The sequence below is a fragment of the Stegostoma tigrinum genome, chromosome 3 (assembly GCF_030684315.1).
Source record: "Stegostoma tigrinum isolate sSteTig4 chromosome 3, sSteTig4.hap1, whole genome shotgun sequence".
NCBI classification, from domain to species: domain Eukaryota; kingdom Metazoa; phylum Chordata; class Chondrichthyes; order Orectolobiformes; family Stegostomatidae; genus Stegostoma; species Stegostoma tigrinum.
Window position 1 is genome coordinate 134,137,959 of NC_081356.1, and position 20,578 is coordinate 134,158,536.

Genomic DNA, 20,578 nt, shown 5'->3' on the forward strand with positions numbered 1-20,578 from the left:
ATAAGAGTACCATGGTCATGTACAGTAGGCCACACCTGGAGTTCTTGATGACTAACTGTGGCCAGATTGTGTTTGGGATCACTGTGCACGGACCTGGGGTTGAGTGCTTGGGAGAGGAGCAGCCTTAAATTGTGTGATTTCCATCCTGGTCCTTGAAAATTGTCCTTCATTGTTGTCATTCACTGTATAATAGAAGTATCTGACTTGCTATTGTCGTATAATATCAGACTGTTTGAGCTTGCAGCTCAGGCTTATTAGAGCTACAAAACTATGGGATGTTGCAGCATAGTTGTCATAGAGGATGAGCTGTAAAAAAATTAAATTTACTCTGGAATAAAATAAAATGATAAATGTAAAACTACTGAATTTTCGTAGGAGTCCAATTGGTTCTATAATGGCCTTTTAAGAAGAAAATCTGCTGTCCTTACCTGGGCTAGCTTAAATTGACTTGACCTCACAGTGTTGTTGATTCTTATTGCTCTTTGAAACGTTAAAGCAAGCCACTCAATTGTACCCAGTAATGTATTGGTTCACAGACAGGAAACAGTGACGAAACAAGTGGGACTTTTTCTGAAAGACAGGCGATGACTAGTGGCATGTCACAGTGATCAATGTTTGTTTCCTAGCTACTAAAGATAGGTATAAATGGCTGGATGAGGGAACCAATTGCAACATTTCCAAGTTTGCTTACGAGACAGAACTGGGTGGGATTGAGAGTTTTGAGGAGGATACAAAGAAACTGAGGGAGATCTGGACAAATTGAGGAAATGGGTAAACCCATGGAGAATGGCCTGCAGTATAGTTAGATCTTAAGTTGTAAAGTTCAGTGTGAAAAACAGAAAAGTATGATTTAAACAATGATACATTGGGAAGCATGGATGTAGAAAGGGATCCGAGTGTCCTTGTCCACCAATAATGAAAGTAGGCTGGCAGGTACAGCAAGCAATTAAAGCAAATTAAATGTTGATCGTCATTGCAAGAAGATTTCAGTTCAGAATAGGATGCCTTACTGCAAGTATGCAGGGTATTGGTCAGACTGCACTTGGTGTATTGCATTTGGTTTTAATCTCCCTGCTGAAGAAAGGATGTACTTGTCATAAAGGGAGTGGTGAAGAAGTTCACCAAATTGATATCAGGGATGGCAGTACTGTCCTATGAGGGGACCTATACTCACTGGAGGTGATAAGGATGAAGAGGAACTGAGTGAAATGTATAAAATTCTAACACAGCTGAACTGAGGAGGGAGGATATTTTCTTTAGTTTATTTTCCATAGAACTAGAATACAGAGTATCAGGGTGTAGAATAGACCATTTAGGTCACAGACCAAGATAAATGTTCTTAGCTTGAAGGATAGTGAACATTTTGAATTCCAACTATAAAACGTCGTAGAGGCCAAGTCACTAAATATATTCAGGAATGAGATGAATGCATTTTTAGATATTTAAGTGGAGAAAAAGGGAATATGGCACTGAAAGGAGAGAATCAGCCATGAGCCTATTGAATGGCAGAGCAGACTCAACAGGCTGAATGGCCTACTCTTGCTTCTCATTTCTATGTTTCATCACATTAGGACATTTAGGTTTACTCAACAAATGCAGGACTTGCTAGTGGCGCTCAGAGAATTAAAAGGAAACCCAAGCCAGAGGGCCATTATGATCATTGCTTTTTCGAAAGGAGAATAGAACTGTTGTACTTTTCTTCATAACTGAGGACAAGTTAGAGCCACAGAGAGTCATACAGCACGGAAACAGGCCCTTTTGGCCCAAACTCGTCCATGTCGATCAAAACGTCCATCTGTGCCAACCCATTTCCCTGCACTTAGCCCGTATCCTTCTAAACATTTTCTATCCGTGTATTTAGCCAAATGCCTTTTAAATATTGTTAATGTACCTACCTCAAGCACATCTGCTGGCAGCTCATTCAATATGGGCACCAACTGCTGAGTGAAAAACGTTGACCTCAGGCTCCCATGTATTCTTTCCTCTCTCAAATTAATCTGATGCCCTCGAGTCCTTGATTTTTCCAACCCTGGGAAAAAAAATGGAGTCCATTCACACTACCCATGCCTGTCATGATCCCATACATTTCTGTAAGATCCTCGTTACTCAGTGCCCTGACTGATGAAGGTCAATGTGCCAAAAGCCTTTGTCACTACATTGTCTGCCTGTGACTCCACTTTCAGAGAACTGTGCACCAAAACTCAATGATCCCTCTCTTCATCTAAAACCCTAGAACGCCCTGCCTGCCAAAGTACTTAACTCAGCCACATTAGGGGCATTTAAACAGTTCTTGGATAAGCATATGGATAATAATGGGATAGTGCAGGGGTTGGGGCTGAAATTAGTTCACAGGTTGGCGCAACATTGAGGGCTGAAGGGCCTGTTCTGTGCTGTATTGTTCTATGTTCTGTGTAACATTCACAACAAAACGCCTATCTTGATTTGACTTTCCAATATGAAATACCTCCCATTCATCTACGTGAGACTCCATTTGCCATTTCTCGGCCCATTTCCCCAGCTGATCAAGATTCTGCTGCAAATTCTGCAGCATGGACACCTGAGGTACACCACTACTCGAAGACCACAAGCCAAAGGCCTCCAATCCGACAAGCATCCTCCCAGTATTACCCTCTGCTTCTGACCAGCAATCCAGGTGTGTATCCAGTTTGCCAACTCTCCCTGGATTCCATGTGATCTAAACTTCCAGAGCAGCTTACCATGCAGAACCTTATCAAAGGCCATGCTGAAATATGTCGACTGCCCTGCCCTCCTCAACCTTCCTGGTTACTTCGTCAAAGAACTCTAACCAATTTGTGAGGCCATGATCTTCCACGCACGAAGCCATGCTGACTGCTCCTAATGAAACCCTGTCTTTCCAAATGCATGCATATCTTATCCGTCAGAATGTTCTCAAGTAATTTAACTGCCAAAGATGTTAAGCTTTACTGGTCTGTAATTTCCAGGTTTTTCTTTGCAGCCCTACTTGAATAAGGGCTCAACATTCACTAGCATTCTGGAACTTCGCCCATGGCTAATGATGATACCAGCCAGGGTCCCTGCATTCTCTTTTCGAGCCTCTTGCAGAGTTTTTGTATGTATCTGATCAGGATGAGGAGATTTATCCACCCTCATACATTCTAACGCTTCCAACACCTGTGATATGCTCAGTCCCCAAAATATTGCCAACAAACTTCCCAAGTTGTCTTGTGTTTCTCCAAGATAAACGTAGAGGGAGAAGTATTCATTGAGGACCTTGCCCATCCACTGCAGTTGCTCACGCATATGTCCACTTTGGTCCTTGAGGGATCCTATTCACTCTCTCTAGTACTACTTTTTCCTTTAAAATAATGAACAAATCTGTTTGGATTCACCATAACCTTCTCAGCTAAAGCGATCTTGTGCCCCCTTTTTGCCCTCCTGATTTCCTTCTTCAGAAAACTCCTATATCCCTTGTATATCTCCAGGGATTCCCTTGATCCCAGCTGCCCGCTCCTGAGCGACACTTCCTTTTTATTCCTTGGTCAAAGCCTCAATATCTCTTGTCATCCAGTATTCCCTACTCTAGCCTTGCCCTCACCCTCACAGGAATATATTGGCCTTGAACTCTAGCTATCATACTTTCAATGGTCTCCCACTTGCCTGATGTCCTTTTGTCTGCAAACAAACTACTCCAATCACCCCCTGCAAGCTTCTGTCTAATTCCATCAAAATTCACCTTGCCCCAGTTTAGAACTTGAACCTGTGGACCAGTTTTTTGTCTTTTTCCATAACTGCTTTAAAATTAATAGAACTATGGTCACAGGTCCCTGTGTACTCCCTCTCTGTTACCTCCAGCACCTGTCCTGCCCTGTTTCCCAACAGTAAGTCGGGTTTTGCTCCTGACCCTCTATGTACTGCTTGAGGCAAGTTCCCTGAACACACTTAATAAATTCCACCCCATCTAAGCCCTTAACACAACGGCAGAGCCAGTCTATGTTAGGAAAATTAAAACCCCTCACTATGACAATCCTGTTTCTCCTGCAAGTCTCCCCAATCTCCCTGCATATTTGTTCCTCTAATTCCCATTGACTATTTGGGGGCCTGCAGTAGAACCCCAATAACATCACCGTCCCCTTCTTATTTCTTAGCCCCACCCACAAAGCCTCACTGGATGATCCCTCAGTTATTTCATCTCTGACTCAGGCTGTGATACGCCCCTTAATCAAAAATGTGCCTCCCCCTTCCCTCTTTCCTCTACCCCTCTCCTGCCTAAAGTACCTTTACCCGGATACATTAAACTGCCAGTCCTGTCCCTCCCTTAGCCATGTCTCTGTAATGGCTATAATATTCCAGCCCTATGTACCTATCCACGCCCTGAGTTCATCGGCCTTACCTGTTAGCCCTCTTGCACTGAAATATAAGCAATTTAATCCAAACGCATTCCTCGCTCCCTCCTGTTCCAGCCTGACCTGCCCTTTCAACTTGCTACTTCTGATTCCTGTAAGTCCTTCCAGCCTCGCATTTGCCTCCCCACTGGTGAGAATCCCAAACCCCACCACCACCACAATCTAGTTTAAACCCTCCGTTGTAGCTCTAGCAAATCTGCCCGCCAGGATTTTGGTCCCCTCCGGTTCAGGTGCTACCTGTTCCTATGGAACAGTCACCTCTGTCCCAGAAAAGACCCTAATGATCCAGGAATCTTAATCCCTACCTCCTGTATCCATTCTTTAGTCAAGGTTTCATCTGCTATGTCCTCCTTACCCTCACCAGCACATGACACTGCAAGTAATCTGGTGATTACCACCTGCAAGGTCCTGGTTTTTAACTTCTTTTTTTCCCCCCAACTCTATAGAATCACTCCTCAGGACCTTATCCCTTTTTCTTCTTATGTCATTTGTGCCAATGTGCACGATGACTTGCAGCCGATCACCCCCCTCCTTGAGAATGTTAGGCAGCGGCTCCGAGACATCCTTGACCCTGGCACCCAGGAAGCAACACGGTATCCTGGATTCCCATCTGCAGGCACCAAATCTCCTGTCTGTCCCCCTATTTATCCAGTCTCTGATCACTAAGGTCCTGTTTACCTTTACCCTTTCCCTCCGTACCCCAGAGCCAGTCGTAGTGCCACTACCCCGGCTACTGGTGCTTTCCTCAATCTGCCATCGCATCCCCCCAACCACCCCCAACGACATCCAAAACCGTCTACTTGTCTTTGAGGGAATGGCGCATGGAATTCCTGCCACTCTGCCTCCTGTCTTAGCCTTTCCTTATGGTCATCCAGCTCCTCTTTGCCTGTACCTGAGGTGTGACCACCTCACTAAAACTGTTATCTGTGATGGGGTCAGCATCTCAGATGATGCTGAGCACATCCCGCTCCTGCTCCCGCTCCCGCTCCCTTACATGGTCTCCCAGGAGGTGTAGCTGGGCCCTCTTCCCACAGGGGTAGTCATCACTGACGATGGAAGTCTCCCTGATCTCCCACATTCTGCAGGAGGAGCATGTCACTGACTTAACTACCGTCTCAAATGCTCTAAGATTAAATAGGAAAGTTTAAAAGAACTTTATTTGAATTTACCTGCACTTTTTGCTGAGCCAAAACCTTACATCTTACTGTGCTACCAACAAATTTTCAATGGCATGCCTTTTTCCACCCTTATTTTTTTTTTGGTCAGAGGAGTTGGGAGGGAGGGAAACACTGCATTGATGTACTGTTTGGGCCTTGATACCAGGCCCATGGCAATCCTCTCCTCTGTGTAGGTGATTGCTCCCAGGCTCTGATGTCTGTGCCAAAGTGATGCCTCTTCCTCTGAGTTGCCCTCTGCTGTATGCTCTTCCTCTTGCTGATCACAGGGGCGGTTGCCAGATGATCTGATTCCAGGTTCTAATGAACGCGCTGTGATTTTCAACCTCTTAATGTGAACTTAACACTCCCATTTCTGTCGCATAAACTTAATTGTAAATAAATACTGAACAATCATTTACTTTCTTCTCACAGCTCAAATATTAATTCTGGTGTTGGGTAATGAATTTGGAAAATGCCAAATTTTTTGCAACCTCAAAGTGCATACTGTCGAATAATTTATTATCCACTTTCTGTAGTGGAGTTTTGTACTTTGATGGTTTCATCAAATGGAGTATCAATTACTCCAGATGAGTTCAAATTGAAAAACAGAAAACGGTACTGCGCTCAGTTAATCAGATTGCATGTTGATAACATCACCATTAATGCTCAATATGATGTGACCAGCAAATGGTTGCACATAGTTTTGCCGATGGAAAACAAAATCTAGCCACCTTTTTCTTTCAAATAAATATCATAAATTGGAACATATTTTGTCTTTTGCAACTCCTCTGTCGGTATTGCCGTTGCAATTTTTGTGTCCATTTTAGTCATTAACATTACCTGTTACATTACTTCGCTTATTGAGCAGAGCTTTCTTGATAGCCATCTTAGTTATTAATGCACCTGGATATATGGGCCCATGCACCCACTGGATGGCCAAGGCAGATTGTTAGTTGTCAAGCTTGTACATGGTTTTCAATTTGTAAAATTCTTGGTCTTAATATCAGCTCTGCTGTAAATAACTTCTGTGGACTTCAACTTTGTCATAGTAGTCTCCACATCTTGAGTGATAATCTTAGAACCAAATAGGCAAAATTACTTGCTGCTGCTCTGGATAAGCAATGTATCTTTAAGTCTTTTGTCCATGCCCCAATCTAAGCATTTTAAAGAAAACAGCAACTGCACCTCCCAGTCGCGAACCATTTCAACTCCCCCTCCCATCCCTTAGACGACGTGTGCATCCTGGGCCTCCTGCAGTGCCACAACGATGCCACCCGAAGGTTGCAGGAGCAGCAACTCATATTCCGCTTTGGAACCATGCAGCCCAATGAAGCTTGTGAAATCCACATTGATACCAAAATCTCCCCTCCCCCTCCTGCATCCCAAACCAGCCCAGCTTGTCCCTGCCTCCCTAACCTGTTCTTCCTCTAATCACTCTTTCAGTATGCCCTGCCATCTTCAAAGGTCAGTGCATCTATTTCCAGGTCCCTTCGTGCCTGTACTTTTTTCACAATTGTACCATTAAGATTCTGTTGCCACTTGCTATTTCATATGCATTTGGGATACCATTTGGAATGCCTTGGGTAACTGAAACATGAATTATGGTTACAGATAGCATCAGGAAACAAGTTGAAACTGTCTCTTCCCCAGTAGAATATTCCGTACCTTCTCCGGTGCATTATTTATCCAGGCATGAGAGTGAAATGTATAATGATTTTTATTTTAAAAAAAGGTTTTTAACATAAGTTTGTTCAGCTTTTATTGTATTCAGTTGTTGATGTAATCCTATATGTTTGTTTTGATCTTTGTTTCTTAAAATGTTTAAGAAGTGAAAAATGATCAGTGCTTTTGACTTCGTTTTGATGCCTGTGAGAATGCATGAATGTAATCACGCCATTCAAGAGAATGTCCACAGTCCACAGGATTGATGAGATGTTCATTACGTTCCCCAGAGCCCTCTGATATTCTTTTCCAAATAACTACTTACAGCAACTGATGGGAGAAAATAACAGACATTTCTCTGACTTTAGTCACTTTACTGCAGAAGAATGAAGACATGGAACCTGTTCTTTCCACAGTCCAGAGGCATCTCCCTTCTTGTCCACACTTGGTCTGTTCCCCTTTCTAGGAGCCAATTAAGGTTGTCAGCTAGTTAATGACTTCCGACATCTGGAACTAGTCACTGGCATTGACTATAACTAATCAGCAATCTGATGCTGGAAGAATATCACTCTGCACACATTCACCCGTACTGTAGCATCTTATCTCTCCTTGCGCACTGTTTGCAATGCTGTAGTGTAATCCTAAGTCACAGTGAATCACCATGACTTAAAGGTACAGCAGTTCCTTTCATAGTTCTTGCTTTTAAAACTGCCTTTTTTTACCATTTTAGTCCACAGTCAAAAATAAAGAAAAATAAAAATAAATGGCCTTTATGTTATCTTTCAACCTGGTCCCTTGACCCTGCCAAATTAGTTTTAAGGCCTTTGCTGCAGGGCTTGTGGAAGTTAAACTGAAATTGGAGGTCCAGAACCTGTGGCTTGTGGGAACTTTATTCTCCAGCTCATTTGAGTTACAGCCAAGTTGGTTTTTGTAACAAGGTGTTTCCAGAAACACGTCACCTTTTACTCTTTACTCTTCCAAACGCCAATGGAAATTGGCTCATCATCTCAAGATAATCTGCTCATTCCTCGTATCAATTTCTTCTGAATGCCCCATTACAGTAGCATTTATTCCTTTAGATATTGAGACAAAAAACTGCACACGTTTTCCAAGATTGTGGTCTTATTCATGCCCTGCACAACTGAAGCAAAACACCCTTCCCTTTCTGCTCAGTTCTTCTTATAACAAAGCATTGTGCTTCACTAACTTTCTTTTGATTCTACGTTTATCAGGATGCTAACTTCTCTTTTTTTTAAAAAATATCTGTTGTTTCATTCTCCCTGCCAAAGTGGACACTTTCATATTTTCCCACATTGTACTCCATCTGCCAGATTTTGTCTAGTCACCCAACCTATCTGAAGTCATGAAGACCCTTTAATCCAACTTGTCTATACTGACCACATTTCCGAAACTAAACTACTCCCATATGACAGGGTTTGGCCCATATCCCTCTCATCATGTCCTTATCCCAATGTCTTTATCTGTTTCAGCCTCCTTGTATCTGACTTGGTGGTCTGTAAATTTACCTACCATGCTGCACTTCCTCAGATCATCCAAATCATTGGTATAAGTGTTATTGTTGAGGCCCCAGCACAGACCTTTGCCAATCAGTTTTCTGCCAGCCAGCCAATCTTGTATCTCTGCTAATGTTAGAAGATGCTAGAAAAACTAAATGGATAAATAACTAGACTAGATGTTACACAGAGTTCTTAAGGAGATAGCTGAAGAGATAGTGGAGTGATCTTTCAGCAATCACTAAAGTTGGGGTCGGCCCCAGAGCACTGAAAAAATCCATGTTTTAAATGAAATGTAAATAATCTGCAAAATAGATGAAATGTTAAGTTATCCATAGTTCTCGTTAGAGAGATGACTTGCAGTGAGTTTAACGTGAGGGTCACCATGTGTCGGACAAGGGGGATAGATTGAGAGTCCTTCAAGATAACCTTAGCCAGTGCAGGATAATAAATGCAAAATGACAAGTTATTTTAAAAAAAACTATAGGCTTTGATTCTTAATGATTGGTGGGCAGCCTTGAGCTGAGATGATGAACTCCAGCAATCGCAGGGATCTTCCTTTACACCTGATATAACTCCAACCATTGGAGAGTTTGCCCTTGATGTCCATTTAGCAAAACTGAGATTAGGGCTCCTTGATGCCACACTGACCCAAATTCAGCCTTGATATCAAGGACTGTGACTTGCACCTCACCTGTGGAATTTGGCTCTTTTGTCTGTGTGTTTGAAACAAGGCTGTAATGAATCAGGAGCTGAGTGGGCCTGGTGCAACCCAGACTGAGTGCCATGCAGCAGGTGCTGCTTCATAGCAGTGTTGTTGACACCTTTCATCACTTCATTGATGATAGAGTGTAGACTGATGGGGAAATATTAGTCAGAGAAAGGGTCACTGGACCTGAAATGTTAACTCTCATTTTTCTCCATAGATGCTGCCAGACCCTCTGAGCTTTTCCAGAAATTTCTGTTTTTGTTTCTATTTTATAATCGACCTGTTCAGAGATGTTATTACATACTTCAAGAACAAATTAAGACTTGAACCTAGGCCTCCTGGCTCAAAGTGTTGGAAACTACCAGTGCATCACAAGAGCCATGCTGGTAAATTGAGGTTGAAGTTAAGTAGGTTTTTCCCACTTATCCATGACCTTCACCACCTGCTGCGTTAGTGCTACCAAAGTTCCCTTGCTGATAGGTGTAAAGTTTCCCCCCAAGTGACTTGCTACCCTTAGATGTTTCTGATTTTCAACATAGAAGAGTATTAATTCATTATATGAAGGAAGGGAAAATGTGGATATTGAGCTGGTTAAAGTGACATGGAGAATTTGTTTCCACAAATAGGAGGGAGTGGGACCCAAGGGCACAATCGGAGTGTGAAGGGACAACTACTTACAACTGTCCTAGTTTTGGAGCAGACTTCTGGATTGCCAGCTGTGCCACATGATGACTATGCACCTATTCCATTATTGTTTAAGTGTGATTATACAGATGAATAACACTAGTGACCCCCGTTATGGAGCAGTAACTGTTCTATTATGTCAAAATGGAGAAAGGAAATTAGTTAACGGAAGGAAGCTAAATAGGAAGAACAGACCAAAACCTTTATGAAAAACGATGGAATCAACTTAATTGCTTTCCCACTTTAAAATTGAGTAAACTTTCTTTAGATCGCCAAACAGCATGGAAACAGACACTTTTTGGTTCAACCAGTCCATGCCAACCATAATCCCAAACTAAACTAAGTCCCACCTGCATGCCCTGTGCCCATATCCCCCCCAGACATTTATTATTCATGTACTTTTCCAAATATCTTTTAAACATTGTAACTGTACCTGCATCCACCACTTCCTCTGTAAGTTCATTCCTCACACAAACCACTGTGTTTAAAAAAAAGGCCCTTTTAAAAACTTTTAAAATCTTGTTAAATCTTTCTCCTCAAAAAATGTCTCCTTATGTTCAAAAACCCCCAGCCTAGGGAAAAGACACCTGCCGTTCACCTTCTCTAATACCCCTCATGACCCATCCCCTGCAAAACAAAGGGATTTCAGTGAGTGAGATTAGATATTTACTTCAACTTTTATTAATGTTTGCCAACACTCCCTCATTTGCTCAGTGTATTTTCTGCTCTGTGAAATTTTATTTTAAGTATTGTCATCTTGAAATGTTAATATTGATGATATCATTATTGTTATCCGAATGAATATTGATGCCACCTACAGTTTCCAGGCTATGTATGGAGAAGTGGTGGCACCATGGTCATATCATTGGGCTGGTAATCCAGTGCAACAGGCTAATGTTGTGGGAATATGGGTTTGGATCCCATCTTAGTGATTTTTTTTCCCCCCCTCTAAGTTCTTGATAACTTTGTTGAACCTGAGGCCACTGTCAATTATTGCAAAACCTGTCTGGCTACTAAATGTCCTTCAGGGAAAAAAAATCTGCTATCCTCACCTGGTATAGCCAACATATAGCTCTAGATCATAGTGTTGAGTGTTGACTTGCCTCTGAAAGGACCTAGCAGGCCACTTGGTTATATTTGTGAAGCTGATTTGCCATCACCTTCGAAAGAGCAGTTACTGTTGGAGAGTCAATGCTGACTTTGTCCACACCCTGTGAATGAATTAATAAGATACAAACCCAACCTTAACAAACTTGTTTTGTTTAGAAATCTAAAGCTATTCAAGGGAAAGCACTTTTGGGTTGGTGCCCAGGTTTGGAGGGATAAAACAGACTTCATTCTTTGTTAGAGATAATGGGAACTGCAGATGCTGGAGAATTCCAAGATAATAAAATGTGAGGCTGGATGAACACAGCAGGCCAAGCAGCATCTCAGGAGCACAAAAGCTGACGTTTCGGGCCTAGACCCTTCATCAGAGAGGGGGATGGGGGGAGGGAACTGGAATAAATGGGGAGAGAGGGGGAGGCGGACCGAAGATGGAGAGTAAAGAAGATAGGTGGAGAGAGTATAGGTGGGGAGGTAGGGAGGGGATAGGTCAGTCCAGGGAAGACGGACAGGTCAAGGAGATGGGATGAGGTTAGTAGGTAGCTGGGGGTGCGGCTTGGGGTGGGAGGAAGGGATGGGTGAGAGGAAGAACAGGTTAGGGAGGCAGAGACAGGTTGGACTGGTTGTGTGATGCAGTGGGGAGGGGGGAAGAGCTGGGCTGGTTGTGTGGTGCAGTGGGGGGAGGGGACGAACTGGGCTGGTTTAGGGATGCAGTAGGGGAAGGGGAGTGCACCTCCCAGTCGCAAACCATTTCCACTCCCCCTCCCATTCTCTAGATGACATGTCCATCATGGGCCTCCTGCAGTGCCACAATGATGCCACCGAAAGGTGGCAGGAACAGCAACTCATATTCCGCCTGGGAACCCTGCAGCCATATGGTATCAATGTGGACTTCACCAGTTTCAAAATCTCCCCTTCCCCTACTGCATCCCTAAACCAGCCCAGTTCGTCCCCTCCCCCCACTGCATCACACAACCAGCCCAGCTCTTCCCCCCCCCCCCCCCACCCCCCACCCCACTGCATCCCAAAACCAGTCCAACCTGTCTCTGCCTCCCTAACCGGTCCTTCCTCTCACCCATCCCTTCCTCCCACCCCAAGCCGCACCCCCATCTACCTACTAACCTCATCCCACCTCCTTGACCTGTCCGTCTTCCCTGGACTGACCTATCCCCACCCTACCTCCCCACCTATACTCTCTCCACCTATCTTCTTTACTCTCCATCTTCGGTCCGCCTCCCTCTCTCTCCCTATTTATTCCAGTTCCCTCACCCCATTCCCCTCTCTGATGAAGGGTCTAGGCCCGAAACGTCAGCTTTTGTGCTCCTAAGATGCTGCTTGGCCTGCCATGTTCATCCAGCCTCACATTTTATTATCTTCATTCTTTATTGCACCACCCAACTCTAAGCCAGCTTGCTCATTGACTTTATTTCAACTGCTTGTGTTGAGAGTTGCAACTGAGTGGTTGGTAATTTATATTTCCAAAGTGCATCTGACACCCTTGGAACCTAATTTTCAATTCGAAACTAAGATAAAGGCAGACTGCTGAGGCTTGCTTAAGAATTGATGAATGAATGATTTGGATTTCTATTGGCCATTCTCAGGACAACCCAAAAGCATCTTAAATATAAGCAAACAAAACAAGAATGTGTGAGGAGTAAGTTGGCTGTGATAGTTTGGGAGACTACCTTTGAAGGAATAATGGTGGATAACTAATGACAATGGTATTTATTCATGGCTTATAGCACATTGTTATTCCTTTTGATGTTGAAAAACACTACCAGTAAAGTGACCTAACTGTGGTTCACAAGAGAAGTTAAATATTGAATTAGATCAAAAGAAGAAGCTTATAAAATGGCAAAAAAATGCAGTTAACCTGACAGGTGGGAGCTCTTTAGAATTCAGTAAAGGAGACCGAAGAAACTGATCTGGAAATGTGGAAAAAGAAAGTAAACTAGTGAGAAACATTTAAAAAAAATTAACTGTAAAAGCTTCTGTAGTTGTGAAGAGGGAAAAGGTTAGCAAAGACAAATGAGGGCCAATTACAGACAGAGACAGGTGAATTTATAATGGGTACTAATGGATTGGCAGAGAAATTAAGCAAACAATTCGTCTATTTGAGTTGAGGAAAGTTGTAAAAAAATTTCAGAAATAACTAGAGAACCGAGGAACTAATAAGAGTAGTGAAGTGAAAGGAAACATGAAATTCTCACAGGGATTGAGAGGTAGTTAGGATGTGTCCTTTGGCTGGGAGTGTGTAGAACCTGAAGACAGATCCTCAAAAAGGGACCAACCACTAAAGACCGAGATGAGCCTCCGGGTGGTGAATCTTTTGAATTCTTGGCCATGAAGGCGTTCACTGAGTATGCTTCAGGCAAACATAGATAGGCTTGGCAATATTGAAGACATCAAGAGATGTAAGGATAGTGTGCTGAAAGGAGCCATGATCTAGAAGAATGCTGGAGTAGCATCTAGGGCTGAATGCCTACCCGCTCCTTTTTGATACGTTGCAAAGGCCGTGAAATACTTTGAATCGTCACTGTTGGAATATAGTAATCCCAATAGATAAATTACATCCATTATAATCACTCAAATGATAGCGTGATGATATCTAGATTATCTGTTCTAAGAAGCCAAACACTTTTTCTTATACCAGTAGGTCACTGTGGTTCCATGTCTACAAAAATCTTGATTGCCAATGTCAATTCCAGCCACAATATAACCTGCTACTTTTGTGGATCTGATGCTGCTGATCAGGTTGAATGGAAATATGCTGGCAATCTCCTCCCTAGCAGCTACTACACTAAGGTCACCTCCAGTGTAAGCATGGTGTCGCTGCAGAACCTTGGCCTAACCAGCCGGGAAGGAGAAAATTTGACGTGTACATTTAAAACAGAGTCTTACACCGCATCGGTCAAGACTGGATGTAAGTATCATATGATGAAGGCATACAAATTGCAATAATTGGGATTTTGTGTCTTTGCAGTAGTCAATTGAATTCAAGTGTCCGAGATAACAAAGTGTGAAGCTGGATGAACACAGCAGGCCAAGCAGCATCTTAGGAGCACAAAAGCTGATGTTTTGGGCCTAGACCCTCCTTCAGAGAGGGGGATGGGGAGAGGGTTCTGAAATAAATAGGGGGAGAGGGAGAGGCGGACTAAAGATGGATAGAGGAGAAGATAGGTGGGGAGGGGATAGGGCAGTCTGGGGAGGATGAACAGGTCAAGGAGGTGGGATGAGGTTAGTAGGTAGGAAATGGAGGTGCGGCTTGAGGTGGGAGGAGGAGATAGGTGTGAGGAAGAACAGGTTAGAGAGGCGGAGACGAGCTGGGCTGGATTTGGGATGCAGTGGGGAGAGGGAACGAGCAGGGCTGGTTTTGGGATGCGGGGGCGGGGGGAAGGGGAGATTTTGAAGCTTGTGAAGTCTACATTGATGCCATTGGGCTGCAGGGTTCCCAAGCGGAATATGAGTTGCTGTTCCTGCAATCTTCGGGTGGCATCACTGTGGCACTGCAGGAGGCCCATGATGGACATGTCGTCTAAGGAATGTGAGGGGGAGTTAAAATGGTTTGCAACTGGGAGGTGCAGTTGTTTATTGCGAACCGAGCGGAGGTGTTCTGCAAAGCGGTCCCAAGCCTCCACTTGGTTTCCTCATGTAGAGGAAGCCGCAACGGGTACAGTGGATACAGTATACCACATTGGCAGATGTGCAGGTGAACATCCAGCATCTGCAGTTCCCATTATCTCTGAATTCAAGCGTCAATGGGACAGAGGTACAATTGGTATTACTAATAGACTGAAGGTCTCGTTGTTTGTCTATGGTCTTCACTGAAATTAACCGATGAATGCCTTCAAAGTTATGAAAGGGTTCAATATGCTAGATATAGATAAAATGTTTTCATTTTTATTGGAATCCAAAACTTTGGCTCTCATATTTATAGCAGAGTCACAAATTGAGAAGGGATGGTGTGGCACGGTAGCTCAGTGGTCAGCACTGCAGCCTCTCAGTGCCAGAGACCTGGGTTTGATTCCACCCTCGGGTGACTTTGTGGAGTTTACATATTCTCCCTGTGTCTGCATGGGTTTCCACTGGATGCTGCGATTTCCTCCCACAGTTGAAGATGTGCAGGCTAGGTGGATTGGCCATGCTAAATTGTCCATAGTGCTCAGGGGTGTGTATATTAGATGGGTTATAGGGTAATGGGTCTTGGGCAGGTGAATGCTCTGAGGTTCAGTGTGGACTTGTTGGGCCGAAAGGCCTGTTTCCACACTGTAGGGATTCTATGAATTCAGGAAAAACCCCTTTTATCTAGAGTGATTAGAATGTGAGCCTGCAAACACAGTGGGAAGTTGAGGCAACTCGCATAAATACATGTAAGACTAAGTTGGATAAATACATGAAAGGAGAAGGATATATTGGTCTAGTGAGATGTATAAGATCAGAAGTAGTCTTGCATTTAACAAAAAGAAGTGGTGTTTCAATGTTGTAGATTCAACCAGCACATCAGGGGTAGACCCTTCAAAGTGTCAGTTCGAAGGCAATTGATGCAAGTCTGCTTTGTACAGTTTTTTGATTAAAGAAGTGGGACTGATTCCCCAATTAACAGAGTTACCAATTCTGTTACAGGCTATGTACTGCTTCTATTTTCATCTACTCCTCAGGTTCCATGTTCTGCCCCCTACCAAGGTTAAATCCTGCATTCATACAAAGATTGAAACATGAATAAAGGAACAGTAGAATTAGTAAAATGGAGAGCTTGGGATGTGTAAACTGCACAAGATATTGTCACCAATCAGCAGGGTGGTCTATTCATCCAAATGTTTAAACTTTAGTTGAAATATTTTTGTTTCTTTAGATCCCCCTGAGGCTCCTCGGGATTTGGAATGTGTAACCCAAAACTTTGGTAAAATCAAGTGTTCTTGGAATACGGGAAGAGACACAAATATAGAAACAAACTACACAGTCTGCTCTTGGTGAGTTCTTAACATTTTACGTGGACTCCAATTATTGCAATGATATCATACCACTTAAAAAATACCACACAGTGATCTAATTAGGGAGATGGATGCTATTCTCTGCAGCTGCCAGTGGGTGTCCTGAAGGCTGTTGCCAGTCCAGTGCTAGGTTAAGGACATCTCGTTGAGATGGAGAGGCACTTGGTGAGGGAGGGGAGGGATCTGGTTGTTGTTATCCTATAAAGGATGTTTAGCTGATAAACTTTGAAGAGGAGCTAAATTAAAAAGCAAGATAATAATCTCTGGACTACCAGCGGAGCCACAGCTAAACTCGCATTGGGCAAATAAGGTCAAGGAGTTAAATATACAACTCAAAGATTTATGCGGGTGCCATGTGTTTCAGTTTCTGGACACTGGCGCTCGTGTTGGAGTCGAAAGGAGTTGCTCTGGTGGGATGGACTTCACTTAAATTATGCTAAAACCAGCAACCGAATGAATTCAAAAGCATCAGATAACTAGAGCTATAGAGAGGGCTTTAAACTAGTTAGGATTGGAGAGGGGAAAATGTAAGCTTGCAAAGCAAGAAGACATGACAGCCTTCAGGATTTGGATAATGATACTCAAAGTGAAATGGGAAGGGACTGAGTATACGAACATAGAAAAACAACAGGAAATAGGGTCAAGAGGAAGGGTAATGGTACAAAGGAAAAATTAATGGCTCTTTGCTTGAAACTGTTGTATGTAGAATAAAACAAATGAATTAACAGAACAATTACAGGTTGATGGGTATGATCTTATCCTGTATTGGGCAGTCAGTAGGCTCTGGTCAGAACTAAAGCACATAAAAACTTGTCATTTGTGCAAATCAGTACGGAGATTTTATTCCATAGCTGTGTACTTTGTAAAAGCTCAATACCCGACTAAAAAAGGCCTGTGAACCTGGCTTTTTTGCAGTGCATAACAGTGGCTGCACTGGTATTAATCTTCCAGGATTCCTTGGATTGCTTCGACTCTCCACCCCAGGGGCAACATCTTAGCTTCATCTACTTTCTATATCCCTTAAAGTATTTTCGGGTTCAATGAGACTATCTTCCATTCTTCAAAATTCTACATTACATGGTCCCAATTTGTTTTATCTCTTTTCATAAGATAATCTCTTTACTGTAGGAACATATTTGCTGAATGTTTGTTACGGTCCCTGTATCCAAAGCTGCACGCATTACTCTAAATGCTCCTCTTCGAAGGAGCCAGTGATTGAAGTATCATCCTGATAACACTGGACTCCTGATCCATGGCTGTTTGAAACAAAGCTGGCACTGACGTGATGCCAGAAGGAGGTTGTTTGTAATGGAACAGTCCCTGGTGTGTCACTGTTGTTAGCAGCAGTTGGGATGCCTTCCCAACCCCCGACCCTCAAGTAGGACTGCGAATGATCTATTTTTGATAATTTCTTTCTCCCAGCCAGTCCACCTCCATGAGCAGAGGTGAATATTAATCTGCGCTCAGGACTGGGTTGACTGTGATCTTAAAGTCATCACAAATCCTCACAGTACCATCTGTTTTCAAGACTGGAATGATTGAAGTTGCCAATTCACTGGTGGTCACTGGTTCAATGCTCCCAGACATTTTTCTACCTGCCTAAAATCTCTTTTCAGTTTGCCACCCTATGAACCATGTCCCAATTGAACTTGAATTTTTGTAACCAAGAATGTCCAATTAATGTAGGTTCATCACCTGTTACTATGTACAGAGGCAAATTGGCTCATTACGTAGCCCTTTAGGACCGCAACTTGTTCTGTTTGTGTCCATACTGTAATCTCGGCAAGCTTCAAATGGAGGCACTGCTGCACCCATATCCACTTGCAGTTTTCACATTCTTTCCCTCTAATTTGTGAATAACCCAGAAATGGTCAACTTCACCCCTGCTGACCGAATGTTTAATCAAACCTGTGCTGACTTTGGGCCTTCTGCTTCCCTTGCAGATGCAACAGGCTCCCTGACTGAAAGCATATACCATATGCCTTGTCCTCTGCATTCTTTCCCTTAGAAATTTTTTCTCTTGCTTGAGTTGTACCCAGCAATTTCAGGCAATATGACCCATGCCTGTCACACTGGGCTTCTCGAGTCCAACAGGTTGACTCCATGTAGCCACTCTTGTCTCATTGGTGACATTCTATGGTTGGCACCACACTTTACTGAATATTGGCTACTTTATGCATGCAGGTGTTATCAGTCAACTGTGTTGAGTTAATAAAAACTGAAAGAACTGCAGATTCTGTAAATCAGGAACAAAAACAAAGTTGCTAGGAAAGCTTAACAGGCCCGGCAGCATCTCTGAAGGATAAAAGAGTTAATGTTTTGAGTCTGGTGATCTGAGGAAGAGTCACCAGACCTGAAATGTTAACTGTTTTTTCCTTCACAGATGCTGCCAGACCTGCTGAGCTGTGTTGCTTTGCTGGTGGCCAAGTCCATCGAGGTAGCAATTTTGAAAGTTGCCTTGAAGTCCAGGTCTCTCCTTGTTACTAGTTTCTGTTGGACGGCTTTGTGTCTGAGACCAAGTGCTCCCACAAGGCACTTGGATGAACCCTTTAGATTCACAATGTTTAGTTAACTTCTTTAAGGAGATCATATATTGGGAGATGGACTCTCCTTAGTGCTGTACTCGTACATAAAAATGGAAACGTTCTGTGATCATCAGGGGCTTTGGTGCAAAGTAACTTCCCAACACAGTTCTTGGTATGCCTTCTCTGTGGGCTTCTCTGGTTGCATCAGACTCCTTCGAATCATGAATGTCTTGCTCCTGATGATGTTCAAGAAGACTGGTATTATTATGTCTTCAGCCACTTTGTTCGCCTTTAAGTATGCATTAAAACATTTGGTTTAAAGCATTCAGCATTCTTTCTCTTCGTAAAACAGTCCCATTGCTCCAAATTGTGCTGCCCCTTTGCTTTCCTGCAATCCAGAAATTTTTCTCACTAGTTGAATCAATTAACTGTTCGTGGTCCTAGTTCCCTCGGTGAACGCTCTACTGAGTAGCTCCTTCGCTGACTGTTACTGTACCATTGTTCCTTGGCGTCAGCCACAGCCCAAGTCCCCTCATGACCACTCCCCGTGACAATTTTGGTAAGTTCCCAGGTGAGTACTGTTCTTCTCAGCCATTGGCTGTAACCCAGATCCCCTCATGACAGCTTTCCTCAAGGTTACTAGTGCTATCTCACACCATTTCAAAGTTGAAGTGACATCCTTTGTCCCAACAAAAGAAAAATGGCCTTTGCATGGTTTTTTGAGCCAGAACATAAATGGATTACAAGATAGATGGGTCACAGAGAGCCATACAGCACGGAGACTGACCTATGGCCCAAATTGGTCCGTGCTGATCAAAATGACCATCCATGCTAAGCCTATTTCCCCACTTGGTCCATATCCTTCTAAACCTTTCCAATCCATGTATTTGACTAAATGCCTATTAAACATTGTAAATGTACCCATCTCAACCACTTCACTGGCAGCTCATTCCATATGGGTACCCACTTCTGTGTTTTTCAAAAAAAAAATTGCCTTACAGGTTTGCATGTATTCTTTCCACTCTTAGCTTAAACTGAAGCCCTCTAGTCCTCAATTCCCCAACCCTGGGAAAAAGATGGAGTGCATTCACCCTGTCCATACCTGCCATGATCTTACACACTTCTATAAGGGACCCCCTCAGTCTCCAGTGCTATAAACAAAAAGTGCCAGCTTATCCAACCTCTCCCTATAACTCAATCCCTTGAGACCTGGCAACATCCTTATAAGTTTCTTCTGCACTCTTTCCAGTTTAATAACAACCTTCCTATAGCAAGGTGACCAAAACTGAACACAATACGCCAAATCTGGCCTCACCAATGTCATGTACAACTGCACCATAACTCCCCCACTTCGATACTCAATACTCTGACTAATGAAGGCCAGTGTGCCAAAAGTCTTTTTCACTGCCCTACGTACCTGTGACTCCACTTTCCAAGAACCGTGCACTTGAACTCAAAGGTCCCTCTCTTCCACAACACTCCTTAGGCCTCTGCCATTCACCGTGAAACACCTATCTTGATTTGACTTAGCAAAATGCAACACCTCACATTCATCTACATTAGACTCCATTTGCTATTTCTTGGTCCACTTCCCCAGCTGATCAAAGATCCTGCTGCAAATTCTGATAACATTCCTCACTGACCACGATACAGCCTGTTTCAGTGTCATCCGCAAACTCACTAATCATGCCTTGTACATTCTCATCCAAATCATCGATGTGGATAACAGACAGCAATAGGCCCAGCACCGACTGACCCCCCCCCCCCCCCCCCCCCCCCAAAACACCACTAGTCACAGGCCTCCAGTCTGACAAGCAGCCTCCTAGTATTACCCTCTGCTTCCTACC

The 20,578-nt window shown here is 43.4% G+C and overlaps 1 protein-coding gene across 10 annotated transcripts in view; it reads left to right on the forward strand.

Annotated features, from left to right (window-relative positions):
- lifra (LIF receptor subunit alpha a) overlaps positions 1 to 20,578 on the forward strand; it is a 204,500-nt gene that overhangs the window by 116,031 nt on the left and 67,891 nt on the right. For 8 of the 10 annotated variants that reach the window (XM_059644946.1, XM_059644947.1, XM_059644949.1 and 5 more), the window contains 2 exons: positions 13,869 to 14,138; positions 16,068 to 16,185. In XM_059644946.1, coding sequence (XP_059500929.1) covers positions 13,869 to 14,138; positions 16,068 to 16,185 — 388 coding nt within the window. The remainder of the gene's footprint in view (positions 1 to 13,868; positions 14,139 to 16,067; positions 16,186 to 20,578) is intronic. The other 2 variants (XM_059644953.1, XM_059644955.1) reach the window with 2 other exon arrangements.